General features: G+C 45.8%; 1 protein-coding gene and 1 long non-coding RNA gene across 2 annotated transcripts in view; one reads left to right on the top strand and one right to left on the bottom strand.

Annotated features, from left to right (window-relative positions):
• Positions 1 to 7,194: 7,194 nt before the first annotated feature.
• LOC309347056 lies at positions 7,195 to 11,617 on the bottom strand. The gene is made up of 2 exons (XR_014158802.1): positions 11,528 to 11,617; positions 7,195 to 7,805 (listed from the first exon to the last, which is right to left on the bottom strand). It is a non-coding gene; the product is annotated as an uncharacterized lncRNA (long non-coding RNA).
• A 62-nt stretch (positions 11,618 to 11,679) lies between these two features.
• The window catches only part of PRDM2 (PR/SET domain 2), a 46,554-nt gene continuing 30,998 nt past the window's right edge, over positions 11,680 to 27,235 (top strand). Inside the window, exons 1-3 of the mRNA XM_081870722.1 lie at positions 11,680 to 11,830; positions 17,742 to 17,815; positions 26,320 to 26,437. Of these exons, the coding sequence (XP_081726848.1) occupies positions 17,774 to 17,815; positions 26,320 to 26,437 (160 nt within the window). The 5' untranslated portion in view covers positions 11,680 to 11,830; positions 17,742 to 17,773. The remainder of the gene's footprint in view (positions 11,831 to 17,741; positions 17,816 to 26,319; positions 26,438 to 27,235) is intronic.

Raw genomic sequence — 27,235 nt, forward strand, 5'->3', positions numbered from 1 at the left:
TCGTTGCCTTGCATCATGGCAGCGGGTGGGATGAGCTGATCTCCTGGGTGCAATCCAGCTCTGACATTTGCCACAGCCTACAATATGTCAAGCGCATGGCTTGCTTCCTCTTCCTCTCCTGAGCAACTTCAAGAGAGGAAGGGGAAGTGGGGGTGGTAGCCTCTGTGGAATTTCAACAACAGAGGGCAAGTGCCCGCTATCCCGTTTGTCATGGGCTAAGCCAGACATGACCCAAAATTAGCCATGGAGTTGGCAAGGTTGCACCAATGGAATATTTTATTTTCCAATGCAAAGGGCAATCACAGAGACTCGATTCACAGTGGGAGGGGAAAGGTTAAATCCTTGCTACACACATAAGCACACACAAGGGTCCCAATTGGGATCCTACACACACACACCTGCTTATTTACTTTTAAGTGCATGAATCAGTGGAAGGTGATTTTTCCCAGCCCGGGGGCAACATTCCTTTCAGAAAAACCTTCCAGGGGCTGTATACAATGGATGCAACTCTTACCTTTGCTCAGTAGCCTACAGTTCCAGCAACACAATTCCAGCTACACACAAACACTCCATTTTGACATTATCACATTTCAAGGGCACAATCCACCCAGGCAAAAGCCTTCACAGCAGGACCAATAAGAGGTGTGGTTTGGAGAGAGGGGTGTGGCCTGGAAGAGTCCTGAGAGGCACTAGCTCTATGGGACCAAGCTGTCCCCCCCACCGCATATTTATTGGGAATGGGCTGGGCCACCACAATGTTGAGGGGACAGAAGCAGACGGGCATGGAGCCCAGCACAGTGCAACTTCAGTGGCCAGAAGAGGAGCCGCTGGCCATTGCAGACATGCTGGGCTGCGCTGGGCTCTGCACTCTGCATCCTCCCAGCAATGCGTGCCACACACGTCATGTGCATGTTGTTACATGCACAAGCTGTGCATCAGGCCCCTGGTGCCTCTGCCTGAGCCAGAGATTTCCTGCCCCTGGCACAGATGGTGTCTCATTTGGACCTCAAAATGATTGTCTTTATCTCAGATTGTCCCCTGAGGCATTGCACGCCTCTTCAGTCATGCACAGCTGGAGTTTATGAGCCAACTTCAAACTGCACCAATTTGACTCACATGGGCTTTGACCAGCATGTTCAGCAAAGCCAGGGCCGGATTTAGGTTTGATGAGGCCCTAAGCTACTGAAGGTAATGGGGCCCTTTATATGTCCAGCTGTCCTTTGTCAACAACAAGTTGTCACTGTTTTTTGTGTTGAATATATGCCATGCACCCAGTTCATGCAGAATGTAGGCACCCTATATATAGAAATGAGCAAACCAATGATATTTTAGGGAGCAGGCTAGCAGGCAGGGCCCATTACTTACATCATAGGAGCCTAAACAACACAAAACACTGTTGCTGTATGTAGGTTTTTTTTTTTTTTTAATCTTATATTTTGGAAATGTACATCCAGTTGTTGTTTTCCTTTAGTTTTTTTTTGGGGGGGGCAAGAGAGTGGGGCCCTAAGCTATAGCTTGTTTAGCTCATACGTAAATCCGGCCCTGAGAAAAGCTCAAGGAAGTTTCCGAAGTTTGTTCTCCAAACATGCAAGCCAAAGATAACTCATCCTTTCCAACATTTTGCTTGGGACACTCCTATTTTTATACAGAGCATCACTGCCCTTTCCCATACCTTACACCTTGGTGAAGGCTCTTTTTATTCCTGCTGTACATCATATTCACTGACTCCCATAATAGTCTGCTCTCTTCTGATTCCCAAGCTGAAGGGCTGTTTGTTCTTTGGGTTAGGGTTAAACGGGGTTGCGGAATCCCCAGTCTTGGGGCCCAAATTCAGCCCACCAGCCCACCGAGCAAAATCTTCTTTTAAAACCATCCAGGTTGGTGGCCATCACCACCTTCTGTGGGAGTGAGTTCCCTAGTTTAAATCTGCACTGTGTGAAGCTATGCTTTCTTTCATCTATCCTGAATCGTCCAACATCCAGCTTCCTTGGATATGTTCTAGTAGTGGCATGTGGTGAATTTGTTTGTATTAATATAACAGATAATGGCGTGCTGTCAAGGAAACCTGAAATTTGGGGATTCGCATATGCACGATTGTGTTGGGAAGTTGTCCTGTGTTGGGAAGTTGTCCTGCACACACACACCCCTGAAGAAGCACAAGATCAGATTGTGCTCACATATTTTGGCAGGCAGCATAGATCAAATGAGGGCAACTCCATGGGTGGAAATTGATGCCCTGTGTTGATGCTGTGGCAGGCTACCTTGGAGCTACAGCCCTGCTTCTGAGGTAATTTTAGGACAAAGCTAAGCTTCTCTTTGACCTGCAGGCACAGCGGTGTGAACCAGAATAAATATTTGATTGGGCCCAAACAGACCAAAATAGCACTGGTTCAGCCAACAACTTAAACTGTGTTTGCTTGTTTTTTAAAAGAGTAAATACAACTGTCTGAATATTTAGGATCTGTTTGCCCAGGGATAATCCTGAAGAAAACGAGGGGGAAATGATGGCATTTAAGGAGAGCTGTTCTGAATCAGGACAAAAGTCCATGTAGTCCAACATGGTGCTGTTACAGTGGCCAACCAGATGCTCCAGAGAAGGGGTGTCCAATGTGTGGCCTTCGATGCCTTTTTTGGCACACACACCCCACCGTGCTCTTGCTGCCTTCCTAAAGCTGGGTAAGCAAGGCACCATCAACCCCAGGTAGCAGGTTCAGGGATGTTGGGATTTGTAGTCTAACATCATATGGATGGCTTGCCCTGACGGTTCATCACTCATCAGGATACAGTGGTGTGACATGTACCAACTTCTTGTTTGGACATTATAAGAACATGATGAGTCCTTCTGGATCAGGCCCATCTAATCCAGCATCCTGCTCTTGCAGTGGCCAACCAGATGCCCCAGTGGGAAGCCTGAAAGCTGGACTTTTTTTCCCCATTGAATAAAAAATGCTGTAAAATGGCTACATACAAATTCAATAAAACAGAGAATACAGCACAAAGCAATACACAGTATAACAACAGTAGTTCCAAAGCAGCTCAAAAAGCCAGCCACAATGTGTTGATTAAAACCTGAGAAAATAAAAAGTTTTTTTAAACCACCTGCCCATATTGGTTCTCCCTTCTTTTCATGTGTAAGGGAATAAGAAAGTAAAGCTCTCCACCCAGCCTCACAAACCTGTCTGTGGGAGAAACTATATGGATTGCAAGCAGAACTTGAATGCAACAGCTCTCTACCCACCTGTGACTTACCAGCAACTGATATTCAGAGGCATACTGCCTCCCACAGTGGAGGGAGGACATAGCCATCGCTAACACAGTTGGAGTTGTCCCTGAAGTGGGGAGGTATCTATTCCTCCAGAATTCCTGATTATGGCAACAATAATCTGGGTCTCAGGACTACTGCAGAGCAGGAGATCTATGGAGATGCCAAACCAGGACGTTGAAATGGTCTTCTTGAGGAGAAGAGGGAGATGAAGCCACTAGGCTGAAAAAAGTTAGCTGCCCTAGCATTATAGCAAACCAGTGACGGGGAACTTGTGGTTCTCCAGATGTTGGCCTCCAAAGCTCATCAGCCCCAAGCAAATGGTCAGGGATGATGATGATGATGGGAGATGGAGTTCCACAAAGTGTGGAGAGCTACAGGATCCCTAAGCCCGCAGGAAACCCACACCAGTGTCACAGCAGGCAAGAGAGGCCAGCTGGATGCTGTCTGATGCGGGCCAGAAGAGAGCAGAAGTGCAGGGCAGTGAAAGGTCAAGTTGCATAAGCAGCCACCAATTATCCAAAGTGATGGAGGAAGGCAGGGTGTAATCGAAGGCAAGCAGGAGGTAAGTTCCCAAAGTAGCAGCTGACATTCAAGAAGGTCAAGTAGAGGCGGCCAAGGAGGGGCAAGGAGCAAGCACTCAGTTGCTCAGCCAGGCAACGTCCCTTCCAGCGAGACAAGAAGTTAGCATAAGAGCATAAGAAGTGCCTGCTGGATCAAGCCAAAAGCCCATCGAGTCCCACGCTCTGTTCTCGCAGTGGCCAGTCAGATGTCCTTGGGAAGCTAGTGAGCAGGACCTGAGCGCAACAGAACTACTTGTAAGCATATATAGTAAAAGCAGCATGAGAACTGTGCGTGTGCACATGGTATTCCATGGCCTGATAGACTGGACTACTGCAATGCACTCTACATTGGGCTGCCCTTGAAGGTAAGAACCTAAGAGCCCAATGGAAGAGGTCAAAGGCCCATCTGTTCCTGGAGTATAACTCCTACCATCCCAGACCACTGGCCATGCTGGCTGGGTGGTGACAGGTGTTAAGAACATAAAAACATATGAGCCTGTTGGATCAGGCTAAAGAGCACCAAGAGCCTTCTGAACGTTTCCTCACTATGAGAAGTGAGGTTACGGGGAACCAGGCAGAGGACCTTCTCAGTAGTCACACCCATCCTCTGGAATGCCCTCCCATCAGATGTCTATGAAATAAATATTTGACTTTTAGAAGACATCTGAAGGCAGCCCTGTTTAGGGAAGTTTTTAATGTTTGATGTTTTATTGTGTTTTTAGTATTCTGTTGGGAGTCACCCAGAGTGTCTGGGGCAACCCAGTCAGATGAGTGGCATACAAATAATAATAATTGTTATTATTAAATTATTATAAAGGCACATTAAGTCCATCATCCTGCTCTCACAGTGGCCAACCAGAGGCCTGTGGGAAACCTCCAAGCAGGACCTGAGCAAAGGAACACTCTCCCTTCCAGTAGTTTCCAGCAATTGGTACAGTCATACCTCATGTTGCGTTCTGCTCGTTACGGACTTTCAGCTTACGAACACGGCAAACCCAGAAGTGTTTACTTCCGGGTTTGCCACCTGCGCATGGACAGAAGCAATCTGCATGCTTCACACCCACGCAGAAGCGCTCGATCATGCCACGCACATGCGCAGAAGAGGCGCTTTAATTGCGGACTTTTCAGGGTGCAAACGGCACCCCAAAACGGATTAGGTCCGCAACTAGAGGTACCACTGTATTCAGAAGCATTGCTGCCTCTAAGTGTCAAGGCAGTGCAAAGCCATCTCCTCCATGAATCTGTCTAATACTAAGCCATCTAAATTGGTGGCCATCTCTGCCTTGTGTGGTAAGGAGTTGTGGTTGAACAATATCCGGAGAGCATCAGGTTGCACAAGGTTGTCCTTGAAGCACATGGAACTAACCAGGTTAAGTCACTGAAACCTATGCTGGTGAAACAAACTGGTGATGTCAGAAGCAACGGAACCTTCCCTGATTTAAACGCCAGAGCCCTGCAGAATACCATATGCCAAAGCATCCCCACATTTCCCATATTTGATTACAGGAAGCCATTTCCTCCAACATGTGATTTATCTGTAACTTGGTGTGTCTGCAGTTTGTGTTCCTCGGCAGTGGAGAAAGGGCTTGGGGGCAGGGGGCATGCTCAAGCAATCTGCTCCGTAAGCAACCCTTTTGCAATGCTCCTGTTCTTTTACACCTGCGGCTTGGGTTCCGCAGCTTGGCTGCAGGGCAGGATAGGGGTCCAGGGATAAGATGTGCCACTCGCTAACATGCAAAACCCAAAAATAAGCACAGATGGATTAGACAGCTGTCAATGGAAACATTTCAACAGGAGGTGAGCAAGGACCGCACCAGAGCTCAGCAACACCGATCCTGTTCTGGATTAGGGCTCCAAGGACTGAAAAGCCTCCTTGCCTCTTTTGGAATAGTGACATCATCCCCTTTCTCGACCACTAACAGGGAAGAGTCATGCTTTCCAAGTAGCAGAGGCAATGAATATTAGCATCATGCTTCTCTGAACTTTGCATTGTGATTGAGGAAACACTAGAATCGAAAACCTTTAGCTGTCTGGGCAGCTACCCTCATGTGGTGAGCTAGTAGAACTACAACTTAGGACATCAAGCAGGCAAATAAAGCTTTCTCAGATTCTGGGCTGCCGTTCCCTCCAGAATGACATTTGGGCTTTCCAGGACATGAAAGAGGCTTCCTGTTTCACTTAACCTGAAGAGGAGAGGTCTTTTTGCCTTTGGTGCAGTCACTGCCACTTACTTAAAGCTCAGCCCTCACATACAGACCTGTACAAAGGAGGCTGTGGAAGAGACTTATCACAATTGCCCTGTCATTAAACTTTTGGTGCTGTCAGCCTCCTCTGGAGAAAAGATGTGGGAGCCAGCTGCATAACACCTGCCCCTCCTCTCCAAACTGTACAGTGGTACTTCAGGTTACATATGCTTCAGATTACAGACTCCGCTAACCCAGAAATAGTACCTCGGGTTAAGAACTTTGCTTCAGGATGAGAACAGAAATCATGCGGCGGCGGTGTGGCAGCAGCAGCAAGAAGCCCCATTAGCTAAAGTGGTGCTTCAGGTTAAGAACAGTTTCAGGTTAAGAACGGACCTCTGGAATGAATTAAGTACTTAACCTGAGGTACCACTGTATTTAAGCCAGGCTCCTTGGAGTGCAGCGAGCAAGACCAGTATCAGAAACTTTATTGTCGGTTAACTCTGGTTTTGCTTTGAATTTATGTACTTCAGTCTAGAATAGATTTTTGTTTTGCGATATTGAATTGATTCTGTGTTTTCTAAACTGCTGTTTTTTGTCATTTTTGAATTTACTGGCACGCTCTGTATTTTGTATATTTGTATTTCCAATGCCCTGCGTTTTGATGTTTTGAATGTTTGCTGTAAGCTGCCTGGGGCAGAGCTTAGTGTAGAAGTAAACTCAATCAACCAAACTCAATCAACCAAATTATTTGCTATCTGGGGAAATGGCCATGGAAGGGTGAGAGCAGGGCGCTGGTGTCTTGTGGATGCACCTACAAGCATGTACATAAGGCTCAGTTTGCACCAGACCAAACTTTTGAAGATCTCAGGCTGAAAAGGTTCACAGTGTGCATGTGCACACTCTAGCAGAATGTTTCTAAAGGCACCTCCAGGAAAGGCAAATAAACAGTGGCAATGGGTAGCATCCAACTAATCAGAGTAGACCCACTGAAATGAAATTGAAATTAACAGACATAAGTTAAGGGGAGGCTGTAGCTTGGTAGCAGAGCATCTGCTTTGCATCCAGAAGGTACCTGCTTCGATCCACAGAAAATCCTAGGACTAGAACAGACCCTTGTCTAAAACTCTAAGAGTAGGGGCAGCGCAGACAATACTGAGAGAGATGGGCCAGTGAGTCATGCCCATTAATTTCAGTAGGTTTACTTGGAGTAAGACCAACGTTGGATACAACTCAGTACTTTGAACAGGTGTCAGAAAGCAGGAGTAGCTGAAACAATTGCAAATATGAGAACACAAAACAGCCTCTTCTGTCTTGTCCCTGAAGGGCTTCATGCTTCACTCAGATTAGGAAAACAGGACTGTTTCCTGTTATCTTCCAGCACGTTCCTCCAGCAGCATTGGGGCATTTGAAATGCTTGGCATGTTCTTCACATTCCAACCAACAAAGCATTCTTCGGCAATGTCGGAAAGAGGGAAGGCTGCAGTCGCATCAGGTTCCACCCATGGGATGGAGCTGTCAGCGATTGTGGTGAGAGAATTTCTCCAGTTCCGTTCCTGTATCGCTCCTTTTGTTTGCTCCCCATCTGATGCCCCGCTCTTCCTGGATTCCAGTTTGACTAGAGCAGTTTCTAAAATGGATTCTCAAATTCAAGCATGCCCCCTTTGCTGCAGTTTCATCATTCCCTTTCATCTGCATCTGTCTTGAGTCCAGAGCAGACATCCTGGAGGGGCTAGTTGGGAGTTGCAAGTGCTCAGGTCCAACCCTCCAATTCTAGTTTGCTTGCCCAGTCCGCTCCTATATAATGGGACACAAGGGGGCATGTCACTTGCTGGATCAATGTCTTAGCTTGCTTAGCCATGCACAGTACTGATTTGAGCATTAAAGATTTTGGAAGAAAATGAGTTTGAATTCCTTATCCTCCAGGGAGAGCTAAGACAGCACCATTGCAACCTTCCTGATTTTTCTGTGTACATGTGCACATCAGTAAACACATGAGAACTGATAAAACACTGTTTTATTGAAAAATCTTGCTGCGATTGTATGATGACCGCAACATTATTTGTGTGTGTGTGTGTTACTGGTCCACAAATATGGTCCTGTGTGTTGGCTGAAAAATATCTCCCCCTGAAAAACTTGATACAATATGTGTGAAGCTTCACCCCAATGTTGCTTAATCAATATGAAAAAAGGACAGGGGGAGTCCCAAATTTGAACAAATAAATAAAAGAAATATCAACAATATAATCCTAGGCAATTATCCTAGGCACCCCTAGAAGTGGGGAATGGGGGTGTTTCTAACTAACGTTTTTCAGGGTGGCAGGACAGAGGGCAGCTAATAACAATGGATGACATATTCCAGGAGTGAGGACCTGAGGGCTGCATTCAAATCTGGGCAAATGTCTGGGGGGCCACATGACAGTGGTGGGCAGGGCCAGATGCAGAAATGGGTGGACCAATGTACAGTATTTTCCCGTGTATAAGACTAGGTTTTCCCCCTAAAAGATAATGTCAAAAATTAAGGGGTGTCTTATACACAGATACATCTTCCCCATTTTCTTAAATCTAAGACCCCCAAATAGGGGGCATCTTATACATGGGGCATCTTATAGACGGAAAAATATGGTAACTTTGTTCAGTAGGCTAGTTTCCACACATGCTCATCCTGCTCCCTGTCTGCCCTCCATACAGACAAGCAAGGCATGTTCAAAGTTCATGGACACATTCCAGCCAGGCAAAAGCACTCAAGGAGGGTGCAAAATTGTTGAGTCTTCGGGACCAGAGAGACTCCTAGCTAGCACATTTGCAAAGATCAGCAGAGTCTGGTATGGTTTCAAATTGGATAGAGGATTGTTGAGATTCCTGCATTGCAGGGGGTTGGATCAGATAAGCCTTGGGATCCCCTCCAACTCTACGATTCTATGACTCCTGGAGGGCTGCATTCAGTTCCTGTGCCTGAGGTTCCCCTACCGCAGGCATATTTGGAAAACTCCCTGCTCCCTGCTCCATCACAGAACAAGTGAGCAACAGGAATTCCTTGGCAGGGCCTCACTATCTCTACCTGCACCCCATCCACTGTATTAACTGATGACTAATGATAAGATTTTCTTTACAGAGCAGGATGCTTTATAAATGGCTTTCTAGCACCAGCTAGTGGCAACATTAAGTGAAGACCAGTAAAATAATGATAATATTAATGAAGCAGCAGCAGCAGCATCCTGGCTCCCACTCAGCAAAGAACTCAAACTCAGGTTGCAGCTTCTACCCAACAAAAACAAAACAGAGGAACCAAAATTAGAACCATTTAAAACATTTTAGCCAGTTGCCCCAACCCAAGAGTGCATGCATGAGAAAGTAATGTGGGGGATTTCTAGATCTGAATAACGAATGACCTGAAGAATGACTTCTTCCTAAGGTTTAGTTGTCATATCCTTTCCTAGTTTGAACCCACTGGTTTGGGTCCTACCCTCTGGAGCAGCAGAAAACAAGTTTGTTCCGTCTTCCATGTCAAGCTTCCTTTGGAAACTTGATTTTGGCTCTCATATCACCTTCTCAGTCTTCTCTTCTCCCTGTGATGTGATCCGCACTGCAAAGCCCTTGGGTGCAGGGTTAGTTTGGTGCCACTGCCAGAGGAGGAATGGCTGCAGCTTAGGGTGCATTGCCTAGGGCAGGAGCAGTCAACCAGTGGCTCTGCATATGTTCCTGGACGCCAGATCCCATCATCCCTGATGACTGGCCACACCGGCTGGCACTAACAGGAGCTTTTCCTTTTTCAAAGTTACATTGCTATCTTGCCTATCTTCTGAAGAGCTTAAAGTGCTGTCCATGGTTCTTTCCCCATCCCATTTAGCCTCACAACAACCCTGTGAGGTAGGTTAGGTTGATAGGCAGTGGCTGGCCAAAGGTCACCCAGCAAGCTTCATGGATGAGTGGAGGATTTGAACCCTGGCCTCCCAGTGTAACCAGTATTGTAAGCACCACAGCAACAACCTGAGGACTTCACTCATCCTCAGTGAGGGTGAGCTTCTTCCGCAGTCACCAGAACCCCACGTAGCCTCTAGTCTTCATTGAGGACTGGCTGCTTGCTCCCCACATCCCTGGAAGTCGCATAGCGGGTGCTGTGCTCCACATAGTCTCTAGTCCTCATTGAGAACGGGCTGCTTGCTCCCCACATCCCCGCCAAGTTGTCAATAAGGGAGAGATCTGCCTATCCACTCACTTAGGGCCGGATTTAGGTCTGATGAGCCCTAAGCTACTGAAGGTAATGGGGCCCCTTTATAGGTCCAGCTGTCCTTTGTCAACAACAAATTGTCACTGTTTTTTGTGTTGAATATATAATAATAATAATAATAATAATAATAATAATAATAATAATAATAATTTATTATTTGTACCCCGCCCATCTGGCTGGGTTTCCCCAGCCACTCTGGGCGGCTTCCAACAGAGATAAAAAATACACTAAAATGTCACATATTAAAAACTTCCCTGAACAGGGCTGCCTTCAGATGTCTTCTGAATGTCAGGTAGTTGTCCATCGCCTTGACATCCGATGGGAGGGCATTCCACAGGGCGGGCGCCGCTACCGAGAAGGCCCTCTGCCTGGTTCCCTGCAACTTGGCCTCTCGCAGTGAGGGAACCGCCAGAAGGCCCTCGGAGCTGGACCTCAGTGTCCGGGCAGAACGATGGGGGAGGAGACGCTCCTTCAGATATACTGGACCGAGGCCATTTAGGGCTTTAAAGGTCAGCACCAACACTTTGAATTGTGCTCGGAAACGTACTGGGAGCCAATGTAGGTCTTTCAAGACCGGTGTTATATGGTCTCGGCGGCCGCTCCCAGTCACCAGTCTAGCTGCCGCATTCTGTATTAGTTGTAGTTTCCGGGTCACCTTCAAAGGTAGCCCCACGTAGAGCGCATTGCAGTAGTCCAAGCGGGAGATAACCAGAGCATGCACCACTCTGGTGAGCAGTCTGTAGGCAGATATATGCTACAGTATGGTAATTTATGGACCTAACAGGTATCTAAAGCCATTTGCACATAACGAAATATGTATTTTATCAAAGTAATTGTTGAACTGAAATACAATTAAGAAGTATATTACTAGTGAAATTTTGGAGGGGGTCCCAAGAGAGCTATAGCTTGTTTAGCTTATACGTAAATCCGGCACTGCGTAACTCACTGAAGACTAAGAGCCCCGCATAGAGCGGATTCTGCTGTGTTTTGTCCCTATAGCCCCACAGGACCCGTAGTCCTCCATGACGGCAACCTTCTTGCCTCCCACACCCGCCTCTAGTCCTCAGCGAGGGCAGCCTTCTTGCCCGTTCAGCATGCGCTACAACCCCACGGGGCCGCTAGTCCTCAGTGAGGACGGGCTGCTTGCCGGAGCCCCCTCGGAGCGAGAGCGCCTGAGCCCCACACATCGCTCTAGCCGCCGGGCTGCCTGCTGCGCTCCCACCCTAGAAGCCACCCCCCCCCCTCCAATCACCATCCCTCTAGACCTCAGTGAGGACGAGCTTCTCACCCGAGAGCCAGGAAGGCCGTTCCCCGCGCGAGCTCTTATTCCCTCGGGCGTCGCCGGCCGTTGAGTGGTCGCCTCGCGCGCCCCCCTCCCTCCCTCCCTCCCTCCCTCGCACGAGGCCCCCTCCCCTCCCCTCCCTCTCCCCCTCCCCTCCCGGCCTCTCCGCCGCCGCCGTCACTTCCGAGGCCGGAGACAAAATGGCGTCCGGAGGGGGCCGAGGGGCCCTGTGGGGCTTTTCGGGCTGAGCCGGGGGTCGGCTCTCGAGGAAGGACGAGGAGGCCGCGGCCACGGCGGCGGGCAGCGCAGGTAAAGGCCGGCGAGGGGGGCGAGGGCAGGGTCAAGGCGGCAGCCACTTGCCCGCTGCTTCTTCCCCTCTCAGCGAAGGGGGCTCGGCGGGGTGGGGAAGGGGATTTCGCCCCAAAGGTGGGGGGGGACGATACGCACACACCCCCTCCTCGCCAGCGGCACCCTCTTCCCCCAAAGGAAGCGGAGTGGACATGGGGTGGGATGCGGTGTAGGGGTGAGAGGTGTGAATTGGGGTGAGGTTATCCTAATTGGGGGAGGCACCCCCGCGCATGATCCAAAGTGGACTGGGGGGAGGGAGACGTGGATTTGGGGGGGGGCTGGAGGTGAGGCGTGTATTGATGGGGAGGGGTGTGGTGGAGTGGGGGGGGAGTCTCGTTGCAGGGGTTGCCCCATTGGGAGTAAAACTGGGAGGGGGACACACAAACACACCGCTTCCGGGGAAACCTCCCACCCCGCTTTAGCAAAAATAGAGGGGTGCAAGGGATTTGGGGTGGGGGTAGAGTAAGGGTGTGGTGTTGATTCAGGGGTGTTGTTTTTTTCATATTGCAGGTTTTTTTGTGGGGGGACCCCCCCCCCCAGCCCCCAAAGGGATGGGGCTTTTTCTTGAACAGTGTTAGGCCTGCTTTGATGGGTTGGTGTTTGTGTGTGTGTGTGTGTGTGTGTGTGTGTTGTATTTTATCTCAGTTGAGGAAGTAGGTCTGTAAGGGGGACCCCAGACCCCACCCCACACGTGTTGTAGTGTATAAGTATAGAGTTCCATGTTCATGTGCATGTGTTGTGTTTCACATAGCAGATAGGCGTGGGCCAGGAAAGGGGTCTTCTCCCTCCCTGCCTCCATGTCCGAATTGTGGTGGAATGATGGGATACGTACATGAATGAGTGTGTTGGTGAATATTTTGCTCCCAGTTAGAGGATGGGTGGGAGGACGCCTCCAGAAAGGATTCCTGCCCCCCTGCTAAAAGTGGAGGTGCATAAATGGATAGTAAAGTTCTAATGGGAAGGAGCAGGGTTCTGGAAGTGGGACTCTGTCCCATGCTCACAACTAAGTTTGAAGTATGGAGTTGAGTGGTTCTGAAAAGGACCCCCCAACACACCCACCCAAAGTTTGGTTGTAGGAGGTTGCATAAGAGTGTGTGCATCTAATTGCCCCTTAGACAGGAGTTTGACTGAAGGAGGGATCCCCCATCCTCACAGAAGTTAGGTTCTGGATTGGGGGTGCGACTTTAGCATGAATGGGAGTTGTGCTGAAAGCTAGGATGAAAAGATTTATCAATCCTCCCCATTGCATCCGAAAGTCAGAGTGAGTGCCTGGAAATAAAGCCACAAGGAATCTAGAGGTCCTGCTGTTGTACTCTGAATTTTGAGTCACTTGTATAGTGTCCGTAGAAGGAGAAGAGCCAGGAGATGTAATTGTAACAGTAATGAAGAAAAGCATACAATGAAAAAGGATGAAAATGAATATCTTTGAGGCATATTTGCCTTCAGGCAGAGTTTCCTTATTCTTCCTTATCTCCACCCTGCTTCCACCCCCACCCCCAAAGCTTGCTGCTCCCACTCACACAACATGCTACCTCCATAGATCTAAAGGGAAATGTGTCTGAATGCTGTTGGCTTCCGAAATTTGAAGCCAATGCTCCTTAATTGGAACTAAGGGAAAGGACTAACTGGGGAAGTTGTTGTGGTTTTATGTTAGAAGAGGAGGGTCTGTGGTGAGTGATGGGGTAGCTGGAGTACAGGGCATGTTTAGCCAGAATATTTGCATTTTTTACACATGATGCTGATGGTGCTTGTAAAGTGCTCTTTCACTTAATTTTAGAGCATCAGTGAATCAAATGTGCATTTTAGCCAATGAGAGCGTTGAAACTGATACATTATTCCCCCCTCCCCCTTCAAATGAGATTTGCAAATACACTAAACAAAGCAACAGACTAAAAGGCATAAAGGCAAGGAGAATAAAAGCATAAAGGCAAGGAGAATAAAAATACAAGATAAAAAAGCTTTAAAAAAATGAATAGCAGTGCCTAATAACACAACTCCACTTCTTAACACAAGAGAAGTGTATTCAGGGATATGTGTGTGTTGTAATAGCCTTTTCATTTCAGCGCTCCCATCCTCTGAAACAAAGCAGAAGTTGGCGTGCTGTTATCACCTTATCTGCTTTGTGTACACACCCAAAGTTAGCTAATGTGAGATAGTCCTTTCAGCCACTCTCTGGTATTCAGAATCAAGATGCATAAAAATTCATCCAACCTGTTTGGTGCATCTCTGATACTCCTTGAGTTTCTGAAGTCAAGGGGTGGTAATTATTACTTAACACAGAATATAAGAGTAAGATCTTGTTTTATTGTATCAGCATTATACTGCAAATGCTAGGCCATACTATGCACTAGCCTCCTGTGGGGCATTAGTCTCTTGTGGGGAAACCACCTCCCTTCAATAGCACATTGTGGTACTGGACAACCATAGTGGTTGATGGGAAAGAATGTGGCATTCTTGAGATGTCACCCCTAAAGATGGTACCTGCAGGATAAAGGACTAAACATGCAGAAGACAGAATCAGGATTCAATGTAGCCTTATCAGATTTGATAACTGGGTCACAACTAATAAAATGAATTTCAGTAGGGACAAATGTCAGGTTTTGCACTTAGAACCAGATGCACAGATATAAGATGGAGTACACTTGCATTGCCAGTAGTACATATGAAAAGGAACATGGGGTCTTAGTAGACCACAAGCTTGCAACAGTGGAATGCTGCAGCGGTGGGGAAAAGCCATTGTTATTCTAGGCTGCATCAGCAGAACTATAGTATCCAGGCTAAGGGAAGTCATAGTCCCGCTCTATTCTGCCTAGGTCAGACCACGCCCTTAGTACTGTGTCCAGTTCTGGGCACCACAATTTAAGAAGGATATCGACAAGCTGGAACATGTGCAGAGGAGGGCGACCAAGATGATCAAGGGTCTGGAACCCAAGCCTTAGGAGGAATGGTTGAGGGAGTTGTGTGTGTTTAGTCTGGAAAAGAGGAAACTGACAGGAGATAGGATAGCTGTCTTCAGTTATCTCAAGGGCTGTCACATGGTGACCAGAAAGAAGATTCCAACTAAACATCATGAAGACCTTTCTGATAGTGAAAGCTGTTTGGCAGTGGAACAGACTCTCTTGGGAGGTTGTGGACTCTCCTTCCTTAGAGGTTTTTAACAGAGGATGCTTTAGTGCTTTAGTTGAGATTCCTGCACTGTAGGGGGTTGGACTAGATAATCATTGGGGTCCCTTCCAACTGTACCATTCTATGATTCTATACCATGCAGGTGGTTGGCACCTACAGAGAGAAGTCTTGTTATACGTCTGGTAGAAGTTGTAGGGCGGCTGCATACTTTATTATTGGGATTTGTGTGTTAAGACAGGAAACTGAGATACATGGTAGTGTTTGTGTAGTGTTCCATTTTTCTTTTCCCTATGAATGTCAGTCTTTTCTTCCCTGCCTGCTCAGTATAGCTAGCAGATTGGAATGTTTTCAGATGTGGGCTTCTTTCACTCGAAAGTACACAGGGAAATGTGTGAAATGCTCAACGCTGACATTCAAAACAGAGCAATCTAGAGTAGGGATGGGGAACCTATAGCTGTCCAGACATTGTTGGACTTTATCAGCCCCAGACAGTGAGGCCAGTGATTAGGGATGATTGTAATTGTGGTCCAACAACATCCAGAGAGCTGCAGTTTCCCAGTCTCTTATCTTGTGGTATTGCAATTAATGTAAATCAGACAATGCTAATTTTGCATTGTTCAGTTGTTTCGTACTACACCCACCATATAGCTGTACTGGCTGGGAATGATGGGAATTGTAGTCCAAAATATCTGGACAACACTAGGTTGGGGAAGGATGAGTTGCTGCCTTGCATTTGAAAGTGTATTTTAAGTGTAATGAAGCATCTTTGGTCGTTTTACAACAGTTCATCACATTGTTGAGGTGATTTGTATGTTCAGTCAGTTTCTGTTTGTTCTCTACAGGGCATATGCAAAATTCAGCTATATCTGATTATAGCAGGGAGGTGATTGGGGATGTTATCACTGAAATGCTGGCTTAATGCGGCTTATTTCTTTCTGTGCACATTTAAAAACTATTACCTCAATGTCAGCGAGACCACTTGTACTCTTTGTACATCTATAAGAGTTAGAACATCTTGTTCAAATGTGAGTGATTAAAAGTTAAGCCATGCCTTCAAATTCTTGACAGCATTTGGGAGAAACTAGCATCTTACAGTATTTCAGTTTTTAATGGCTTGATTTGTGGAGTATTTTATGGAGCTACAAAATCAAGAGTGAATGGGTCCTTAATGTATCAAACTTTAATGTACACTGTGTGTCAAGGTCAGAATATTTGTCCATCTAGGCTACTTAGTAGGGTCGACTGGCAGCAGCTCTTTAGACTCAGGCAGAGGAGAGGCTTTCAGGCCACTTGCTCCCCGATTCTTTTAGCTATAGAGATGCTGGAGGTTGAACCTGACCTTCTCTTTCTTTTTTGTTAAATGCACAGTATGGTAAGGCACCACTTGTTAAATTCTTATCTGTATTCATTCTGCCTTAATTTCTCAGAATGTGAGTCTGCTTTCAACTATGAACTGTTCTGTCCCCCGCCTCAGCCCCCTGGCTGCCCTACCAAATCACAGGATGCATGAGTTTGAGTAGAATACCTGTGCTCTAAGAGCAATAATTGCTGTGACTATTTTGCAGCAATATAGCAATGTGACGCGGGTGGCGCTGTGGGTTAAACCACAGAGCCTAGGACTTGCCGATCAGAAGGTCGGCGGTTCGAATCCCCGCAACGGGGTGAGCTCCCGTTGTTCGGTCCCTGCTCCTGCCAACCTAGCAGTTCGAAAGCACGTCAAAGTGCAAGTAGATAAAGAGGTATCACTCCGGCGGGAAGGTAAACGGCGTTTCCGTGCATTGCTCTGGTTCACCAGAAGCGGCTTGGTCATGCTGGCCACATGACCCAGAAGCTGTACGCCTGCTCCCTCGGCCAATAAAGCGAGATGAGCACCGCAACCCCAGAGTCGGTCACGACTGGACCTAATGGTCGGGGTCCCCTTTACCCTTTCACCCCTTTGCAGCAATAATGAAACACGCTTTCTAGAGTAGAGGTCACCAGGTTCTGCAGGTTCAGGGATGGTATCCACACTTCCCCATAAGCTGAATAGGAGTAGCTGACTTATTATCATTTTCCAATACTGTAATGTCATTTAAATAGGGTGGACACCCCATGTTAAAGATGGTGAGTTGTCTCTAATGTTCTTACTTTGAATACATTGCCATCAAATATGAGAAGGCAAGACTCCTTGAGGGGACTTGCAATGTAGCTTTTACATACGTGAATATTTAAAAATAATAATATGAAAATTCCTTTAAAATATTAGCTTGATTTTCTTATGCCATAGAGCAGGGCTGAAGAATTTCTGGCCCTCCAGATGTTCCTAGACTACAATTCCCGTCATCCCTGACCTTGCTGGCTGGGGATGATGGGAAGTGCAGCCCAATAACATTTGGGGAGCCACAAGCTTCCATCTCTACTGTAGGCTCTCCTTAGGTGAAGTAGTGAATCCACCAAATCTCAGCTTCAGTTTCCCATGCCCCTCCCGTCTGCAGATTGTGATGCAAGGATGCAAGTAAAGTGCTTGGAGCACTTGAAAGTGCTACATAAATGCTAATTATTACTATAACATTTTGAAACATAGCTAGGAAGTTATGCAGCTTAGGTGCCTTTACAGTTATTTATATCTTTTTTTAAAAAAAATGTTGGGTGAAAAATTGTAGTTTTCTAGATTGCTGCTATCCTCCTAACTTGAAGAGGATCAGCTTCAAATCAGTTACAAACCTGAAGGTAGGCACATATGACAACTGTCTGTTTTTCTTTTTAGGGTTCATGTAATCACAGGAGTTACTTTGTTGTATGTATCTTTTCAGAAGGCAACAGGATTTCATAATGAATCAGGTGAGTTTAAATGCAAGACTTTCTCAAAAATATAATTGCTCAGATGTTAGCATACATATCTACACTTACTTTCTTCTGGTAAAAATAGTAACCCCAACCGAAATCCAAAATGTAAATCTTCATTATTGCAATGCTAAACGTCCTGCTCTCTCCTTCTCTTTCCCTCTTTCTGGTTGGGAAGTTGTGAAGTTCCATTATGTGAAAATTGATTTGTGTTCAGTTAACTAGATTGAATAATAATTTCACTGGCCCCTTCTTCAAGAGCACTCTTCTCTAAGAAAGCTTTAGTTATTTTGCATGAATAATACTTATATTTAGGCCATTTTAAAAAACCAGAAACTTGAGTTCACTCTTTCTCCCTCCTCCCTTCAATCTTAGCTCCATAATTAATATAATTTACCCCCCAAAAGAGAGAGAGATTAAGCAAAGATCTTTGCATGCCTTCAACATGAAACCCTGGAACTGATTAAATGGCCCTCTAGCTTTGTATTTTTGCATGCTTGAGAGTGTGGTCTTTTGTGCTAACCTTCTTCAGTCTGGTGCTCTCTTGTGTTGTTGGACTCACAGGAAGACCCACACCTAAATATCTAAAATGCCCACTTTCTTTTGAGATGAGCTTATTAGTAAAAAGAGAGGGTGTCCTCGTATCACAACCAGTCCCTTTTACCCAGCCCCCAGGTCATTGGTCCTTCATAGTCTGGCCCATCTCCCCTCCAGGTTGCACTTTGGAGAAAGGGAAAATTCCAGTTGTGTCTGCACCCAAATTACAATCTTAATACCTATGGAGAATTTGGTGGCACTTTCCCTTAGAGAGAGTTTTTGTTGCTGTTTTTATTTGCGTTGTATTTGTGCTAGTGTCATATTGAATCTTTGTGATGTTCCTATCCTTCTCACTCTGCCAATGGCATTTTGTGAACTTAAATTAATAAGAGTATTGTTAGCATCAGCATCATTATTAAATAAAATCATTGGAGGCTCTATCTTGCACCCTTTCCCTCCTGTGCCAGAGCATGCATCTGCTTAAAAGCAAAGCCAGGGTGATGTGGGATCTGAAAAGCTATTACCTTCCCACTTCCTGTCCCATTCTGTTGCATACAGATGCTGCTGCTATATAGTTGTTGAAAAGGAACAAGCCTGGGGGATAGGACACAGCTAAAATGTTGTCGCAGGATACTCAGTGTGGTAGGATTGCCACACAGGAATCCTCCTAGTAGCCACTCTGCTGTGATTTGGACTCTTTCTTCTCATAAGTTGTCCCCACCCCACGCCAGCTATGTACTCTACTAGTGGTGGTACTGGTGCAACAAAAGTTGACAGAAGGACATTTGCAGACTTCACATGTGGATATTGACATTGGCCTACAGTGGGTTCAGTCTTTATATACCTGTTTGACCTTGATTAAACATGTTTCCTTCTCCCCCATTGAATTGAAATGGGGGGTTGACTATGATAGTGGACAGATGATGTGGATCTATTTATTTATGTGGATATTACTGGTGTATGTTTAGAACCTTTCTCTCCTGCCCTTCCTCCAATGAGAAAACAGCAACCCACTGCATGTTTTATCTTCATAGCAACTCTGCTTTGGAGCCAGTACTGGCACCTCCCACAAGGCAGAACTGATTTACAGAGAAGGCCATAGCTTTGCAGGTGAAAGGTCCCTGGTTCAATTCCCAGCATCTCCTAAGTAGGCATGAAAAGAACCTCTGCCTGAGATGGGGGACTGCTGCCAGTCAGTGTAGTGATAAAGGGAACTGCTGATTTTGTCAACCTGGTGCCCTCCAGATGTTTTGGCCTACAATAAGTTCCAGCCAGCATGGCTGCTGATCTGGTCCAAAACAATGATATCCAACAGTACTCATGGCAAAGGCTCTATTGGATTTGAAATTGTTTTTATATGTGCAATTTTTTAAACTGTTTTTATAATGTAAGTTGTTACTGTATTTTGAAATTGCTGTGAGATGCTTCATAGGAAGAGATTCATAAATGAAATCATCACCATCATCTGGGGTGCCCTGAGTTTTTGAAGACAATAATGAGCTAAACTGACCAATGGTGAGACTTCCAATGAAACTTTTTTTTAAGAAAAAAGGAGGTTACATCCGCCAGTAAGAGCTAGCACAAGCTGTAGAGGAGAACGATTAATAGAATTTTGGGGCCCCAATTACCAACGTGAAGAGACACGGGTGGCGCTGTGGTCTAAACCACTGAGCCTAGGGCTTGCCGATCGGAAGGTCGGCGGTTCGAATCCCTGTGATGGGGTGAGCTCCCGTTGCTCAGTCCCAGCTCCTGCCCATCTAGCAGTTTGAAAGCATGTCAAAGTGCAAGTAGATAAATAGGTACCACTCCGGTGGGAAGGTAAACGGTGTTTCTGTGTGCTGCTCTGGTTTCGCCAGAAGCGGCTTAGTCATGCTGGCCACATGACCCGGAAAAACTGTCTGTGGACAAACGTCGGCTCCCTTGGCCAGTAAAGCAAGATGAGCACCACAACCTCACAGTCATTCACGACTGGACTGAACTGTCAGGGGTCCTTTACCTTTTTTTAAACTACCAACATGATGCATGAGTTGACATCTCTGATTGAAGGTAAAATGTCAGCTGATTAATGGGGAAAGCATGCTAAGATGATATCTAATGACCCTCACCATGTTAAAGTTTATTCCCCATTTAGGGTAGTTCTTTTTAGTTGAAAAAGTCTCCTTCATGGTCACTAGTTGCTATATTGAAAGCTAAGAGTTTGAATTTGAAGTTAACATGTTGTAAAACAGCTGGAAGGGTGCAATGCCTCTTGAATGATTGGCCATAAATCTCACCTGATAGCTCCTAGTCTAGTTATTTCAAATAAATATGCAGCTCCTCACCTGTACAACTGTTGCATTTGTGTATAATACATACACACAACAGCCCTTCTGTCAGCAAGCAAAAATCAATGGGAGAGTTTTAAAAGTTGCAAAATACCAACAATAAAAGCACTCACAAATTTCTCAAAATAAAAACCAACTAGGTCATGGCCTTACGTAAGGTGGGTCACAAGAGCAATGCTACATCATAGAAACATATGTTAACAATTGATAAATGCGTCCTGGAATGTTTGTTTGGGTTAAAGGTGGGTGCTGAGTCTGAAAAAGAAGTCTGCTGAGCTCAGTGATTGTGCTGAAGTCCCCCAAGGTTGTTGTCTGGCTGTCAAAATGACATCAGATTTGATGCCAGGCAAACTTTCCTGGGGAGGGTGTTCTACTTGCATCGACAACTGAGAAGACTGTTCTTGAATTCAGAAGATGGGGTGTACTGAACAAAGGTCTTTGGATAATACATAGGGCAGGTTCATACGATGGAATTAGGATTTCAAAGGTTAGAACTAGCACTTAAAATTGTGCTCAGGGCCAGCAGCCCACATACTTGTTGAAGAAATGCCGAGATAGCTGAACTCTGCTAGTATAGAACACAGCTGCTAGGCTGATAACTAGTTTTCCTGAGCAGTCTTCAAAGGCAGGCCCACCTACTACATGTTTCAGCTGCACAATCTGGAGGTTTACCATGGCCAAGCTATCTTTGTCCAGGAGGTGTCACTGTTGGTGTGCCATTCTTAGCTGGAGGAAGCCACTTTGTGCCTCAGTGTAGTTAATGGTCTGGGGTGATGGGGGTTGCAGTTCATTGATACTTGGAGAGCCAATGGTTACCTGTCTGTGCTCTAAGTAAATAAATATCTGCTTGCTGCAAACTTGAATAGTGGGTCTTTATGCACAGATTTATGTAGATATACCTACTTGTAGTGAAGGGCATCTTGTTTCATACCCCTAGTATTCAGAGGATAGTTGTGTGTTTCATATGCTTCTCTCTCCTGCATGCCAGCATTACATAGATCCTTTCCAGGTGAGATAAATAATTAGAAAGAACTGTTGAAATTAAATAGGTTGGGTCTTGAGCACTGCTTGGGTGAGTGATCACTTGGAGTCATAATTCAGCTTCTCTGAACTCTTGAGCAAAAGCCACAGGTATAACATGCATTTCCACTTAGCTATTCTTTCTGTCGGTAAACCCTTTAAGGTAAAGGTAAAGGTACCCCTGCCCGCACGGGCCAGTTGTGTCCGACTCTGGGGTTGTGTGCTCATCTCACTTAAGGGGCCGGGAGCCAGCGCTGTCCGGAGACACCTCCGGGTGACGTGGCCAGCGTGACGAAGCTGCTCTGGTGAGCCGGCACCAGCGCAGCACACGGAAACGCCGTTTACCTTCCTGCTATAAAGCAGTACCTATTTATCTACTTGCACTTAGGGGTGCTTTTGACTGCTAGGTGGGCAGGAGCTGGGACCAAAAGACGGGAGCTCACCCCACCACGGGGATTTGAACTGCCGACCATATGATCGGCAAGTCCTAGGCACTGAGGTTTTACCCACAGCGCCACCCGCGTCCTTCAGTAAACCCTTTCGTTCTCTTCTAAGGAATCACCATTTTAAAATAGTTACATTTTATGCAGATTTTTTATTTGTGACTTGTGAACTCCATTAAAATTACCTGCTTTTGAGTACATCTCTGTGTGAAGGATAAGGAATGTGTTTGCCAGCCAGATGTTCTTAGACTCTGACCTCCATGAGCAGGGTTTGAAATTAGCAGGGCACCAGGTGCATTTTGCGCCTAAAGATTCTCCATTTGCAAGCACCTCAACAAGTCTGGGTGCCATTTTTTGCACCTGGCTGACACTCAAGGATTACTGAAATGTATGTGCTTTGAAGCCTCAAAGTATATGTTAAGGATAGACAATATATTAAGGAGTTCAACAATTAAGAGTAGCGTGTTTTGAAAACTGATGTTTGGTACCAATATTTTGATTGTAAACACAAAATTAAACATGCATCAACAATTTCTGCTAAAAATGTGCTATTAACAATGTGCCACTTATGTGGATTGCATATTTATTCATGCTTATCAAAATAATAAAAAGTGTTGCCGTCCCCCCCCCAGCCCAAGTGGCAACTAGACATTCTGTTTTGGTGCCCACAACCCAGGTCCCAGAAGCCATTTGGCTCCTAGCTTTTCTACCCCAGTTTCTAACACTGCTCATGAGCCATAGCTAGCATAACTGATGGCCAGGGATGATGAAAGTTTTAGTCCAGGCACATCTGGAGAGCCCCAGGTTGCCTACCTCTGCTCTTTGGCTCCACTGAACCCACATTTTGTAAACTGAATGTAGGCTGTTGTGGAGAATGATTCTGGCAGAATTTTTTAATTTTTTTAATCTTCATGCTTATCCAAATGAGCAGGGTCCCACAAATACTGGATTACAACCAGCCTATCTTTGTGCTTTGTGGAGGAAACATTTCAAGGTGTGATGAAAAAGATCCAAACTTTGCTGCTTAGAACAGTCTTAAGATGGAGAGCAGGAGGGGTCAATGCACACTTATAGTGCAATCCTTGCATATTTACTCAGATGGGTTCCTCTGTGTACCAGAAGGGCTTATACCTTGATGAACGTACAAAGGATTGAAATCCAGTCATGTTAAACTGAGCTAGGTGCAAGCACATTTCAAGCAGTACTATGGGTTACTAGGACAGAGAAAGATGGATGTCCTTGCCTTGAAAATTAAACACTAGTGATAATTTGGATCTGCCTCTACCACTGCTCAGAACACATGGGACTCTTTGTAGGGTAGTGGGTGGGGTGAGGAACAATTATTTTGCTTTGCTTTGCTTCATAATAAAAGTTCCAGAATGAAGAATGTTGATGAGTTGAAGGCATTGGGACACTGGTAGAATTGCTGGGGCCCTGGTACAACTCCTGACGACCCCTTCCAGTAACAGCTGCATTGTTCTGTTCTATACAATCATACCTCGGGTTACAGATGCTTCAGGTTGCGCGTTTTCAGGTTATGGACACACCGTAACCCGGAAGTACCGAAACGGGTTACTTCTGGGTTTCGGCACTCGTGCATGTGCAGAAACACCGAATCGCGACCCACTCGTGCGGAGACATGGCGCTGCGGGTTGCGAACACTGTGGGTTGCGAACGTGCCTCCCACACGGATCACGTTCACAACCCGAGCGTCCACTGTATTAGCTACTGCCACAGAAAAGTCATCAGGGCCTCTTGTAGGCATAACAGTAGTGTTGCCACAATGCCAATGCCAAGAGCTGTCATTCTCCTCTTGGAGAGGGAGAATACCTTTGTGGCAAAGTATTTGTTTTGCATGCAGAAGGTCCCACGTTCAATGTCTGTCATCTTCAGTCTAAAGGATCAGGTAGCAGGTAGTGGGGAAGACTTTCTACCTGAGACCCTGGGGAGATACAGCCAGTCACAGTTGACAGCACTGCACTGGTATAAGGCAGCTTTCCATGTTCTGTTGCCCACAGGGGGAAGCTGTTTAGTATCTGAAATATTAGTTGTTAAACTTATGGCATACTTGGTCTTTCTTTCTTTCTTTCTTTCTTTCTTTCTCTCTCTCTCTCTCTCTCTCTCTCTCTCTGTGTGTGTGTGTGTGTATTTTATAGCTATTTCTTGCTTACTGAAGTGAATTTCACCACTAGCTTCTACATAGGATGCAAATGCACCTCCCCCACCCTCAAGTGTGGTCCTTGTGGGATTTCTGATATACACCATGCTTGGAAGTGGTATTAAGAGACAAACTGATATTTACAGCTTAATCCTGGCCAAACAACACTGAAGCAAGTGGGTTTTGCATATATGGTCTTCCACCATATATGGGAGCCAGTGTGGTGTAGTGGTTAAGAGCGGTAGTCTCCTAATCTGGGGAACCGGGTTCGCGTCTCCGCTCCTCCACATGCAGCTGCTGGGTGACCTTGGGCCAGTCACACTTCTGTGAAGTCTCTCAGCCCCACTCACCTCACAGAGTGTTTGTTGTGGGGGAGGAAGGGAAAGGAGAATGTTAGCCGCTTTGAGACTCCTTAAAGGGAGTGAAAGGCGGGATATCAAATCCAAACTCTTCTTCTTCTTCTTCTTCTTCTTCTTCTTCTTCCACAGTAACGTTTGATCTGTTATTTATAAGTATTAATGTGATTTTATTAACCACAGTGAAGCTTGTTTTACTTAAACTATGAAGCTGCGTGTTCATGCATTCCACCCCACTTCTCCATCACTTCTCTGAGTTAGATAATTTCACTTCTGGACTAGATGAACCACAGCTGCTTTTGTGCAAGCCCAAGAAACTGCTTAATCTTATTTGTGGTTTGTCTGAAACAAGCCTGCTTCAAACAGTTTTATTTAATCAATCCATAGTTAGTATTAAGTGCAGTTTAGGGTTCAGATGTTAGGCTCTTCTGTGTTTAAATGGAATGAATGCTCATTTCTCACAACCGTATTGGAAGACTTTGAGGAGAGTACATAACCCTCGGGCTTACTGAAGCTAGCTTTCATCACACCAAACTATTGTTTAGTGCACGGTTCACTAGGCTTTTGGGGCCAGTGGGCTCATCAGGAATATTGAGAATGTTGTGAGCACCAGTCCCAAAATGACCGTCAAGGGGGCATGGCCTATCACAAAGTAGCTGCCATGGGGACATGTCTTAACACAAAATAGATATTTTCTGAGATATTTTATGGATGCGCATACTGTGATGTTCACACACGGCCTATATCTTTGCTTTATTTTACTATACCTTGGTTTGTTGCTTCTGTAATAACTAGAGTAGAAGCTGAGTGAAGCATATATCTTTGACTGAAAGGAAGGTAGCTATATTTGCTATTAAAATAAGTGCTCTGAAAGTAATTTCCTTCACATACCTGTGCCTAGCCTTGTAATCCCTTTTGAATAGCAGTGCTTCAGAGGAATAAGAAAAAGAATTATTCATTGGCAGTGATGCTGATCTTTAGATATACATGCTGGGTGCACAGATAATATCTGCTTAATTTGGTGGGGCATATCAGTACACAATTGGCTCCCAAAGTCAAGAGCCATCCCACAATACTTGGGGGCAAAGGGGAAGAATATATTCAAATACAGGTAGAGATGCTTAGGCCAGCTGTCTGTAGTAGGTGAGGAACATGGTTTTTAGGGAAAGTTGTGGTCCATCACCTAGAATAAAGCCCAGATGTAGACCATCATAATCTGCTTTGCAGACTCCCTATAAGAAATGGCATTAAGAACCATACAACAAGCAGAACCATATTGGAGACATCCCACCTTCCTTGTTTGTTCTTGCATATTGTGTGTCTGAAAATGAAAGCTGCATTTCTGTTTAGTATGTCTAGTAGCTAGTGATAGCCTTAAAAAGTCATGTATCCTGCTGGCCGTCACGGCATCTGGTGGATCACTGAGTAGATTATGCATTGCATGAAGGATTTGCAGTGTTTCTCTTAATATCATCATTTTCAAATGTGCTTGGTAAACTAGTGTTTATGTGAAGTTGAAATGCCAGCAATTGCAACACAGCTTTGTTTATGGATTCTTGTGTTGTGCTGCCAGTTGTAACGCAGGTGGGTTGTCAGATTCTGCCATGTGTTTACCGTTGGGCTGTCCCCTTCCTATTTTTGTTTTGTTTTGTTTTCTTGATAGAACTCAACGGAGCCTTCAGTATCAGTTGAGACTTTGGCCGACGTACCTGAGCACGTGCTTAAAGGACTTCCTGAGGAAGTGAGACTTCTCCCATCTGCTGTTGACAAGACACGGCTTGGTAAGTAAATCTAGAAACAAGCTGCGGGCAGAAGACTGTTTAACCTGGGGAGTGTGGGGTGGAATCCTTCTCAGGATTTGCTATGACAGGGTGACTACATGATGCACCCTCAGCCCATGGTTTGAAATGTGGTATCCAATTTAGTGTCATATGTTGTCTCCTGCACTCTAAAGTCAACAGCACTACCTGGTTTGAGGTGAACTTAGATCAGCAGCACTACTGGCAAATGGCAGCCCAAAGCTGAATGTTTTGTTTTGAGGTTTGGACAAAGGCTTTCCAAGTTATTAAGCCCAGTTGGTGTACGGACATTACTCACACCTCTAAAACCCTGATACTTATCCTTGGCAACCAAACAGTTTGCAGTCCTTGGGGTGGCAAGTTGAAGTGTAGAAGAGGCGTCCCTGAATGAGTAGACTTTACACATATTGCTATCATTGAAATTGCCCCCATGGATACAATAGCAAGCTGCCCACAAAGAGATACATCTGGGTCCCATGAGAGCAGGTTTTGTCTCTTAAGGTCATCCAGGCAACGTGGGTGTATTCAGGATTGTTTCCCAGGGATGGTGGAGATGTAAAGTAGAACACCGAAAGGTGGGACAGGCTGGTTTCTCCTCCCCACCTCCCGCCCCCAAAAAGTGTGCCTGTCTATTTTGTCTTATATCTCAGGTTCTACCAACCTTTCATTTAAAATTGAACACTGGAGATTACCCCTTCAGAGCCTTGATCCAGGCCCCTCTCCCAGCAGATTGTATCCATTTTTACTGCCCGCCTCCCAGTTCCCAGCCCCAGATTATGT

The sequence above is a fragment of the Podarcis erhardii genome (assembly GCF_964252035.2).
Source record: "Podarcis erhardii genome assembly, chromosome: 7".
NCBI lineage: Eukaryota > Metazoa > Chordata > Lepidosauria > Squamata > Lacertidae > Podarcis > Podarcis erhardii.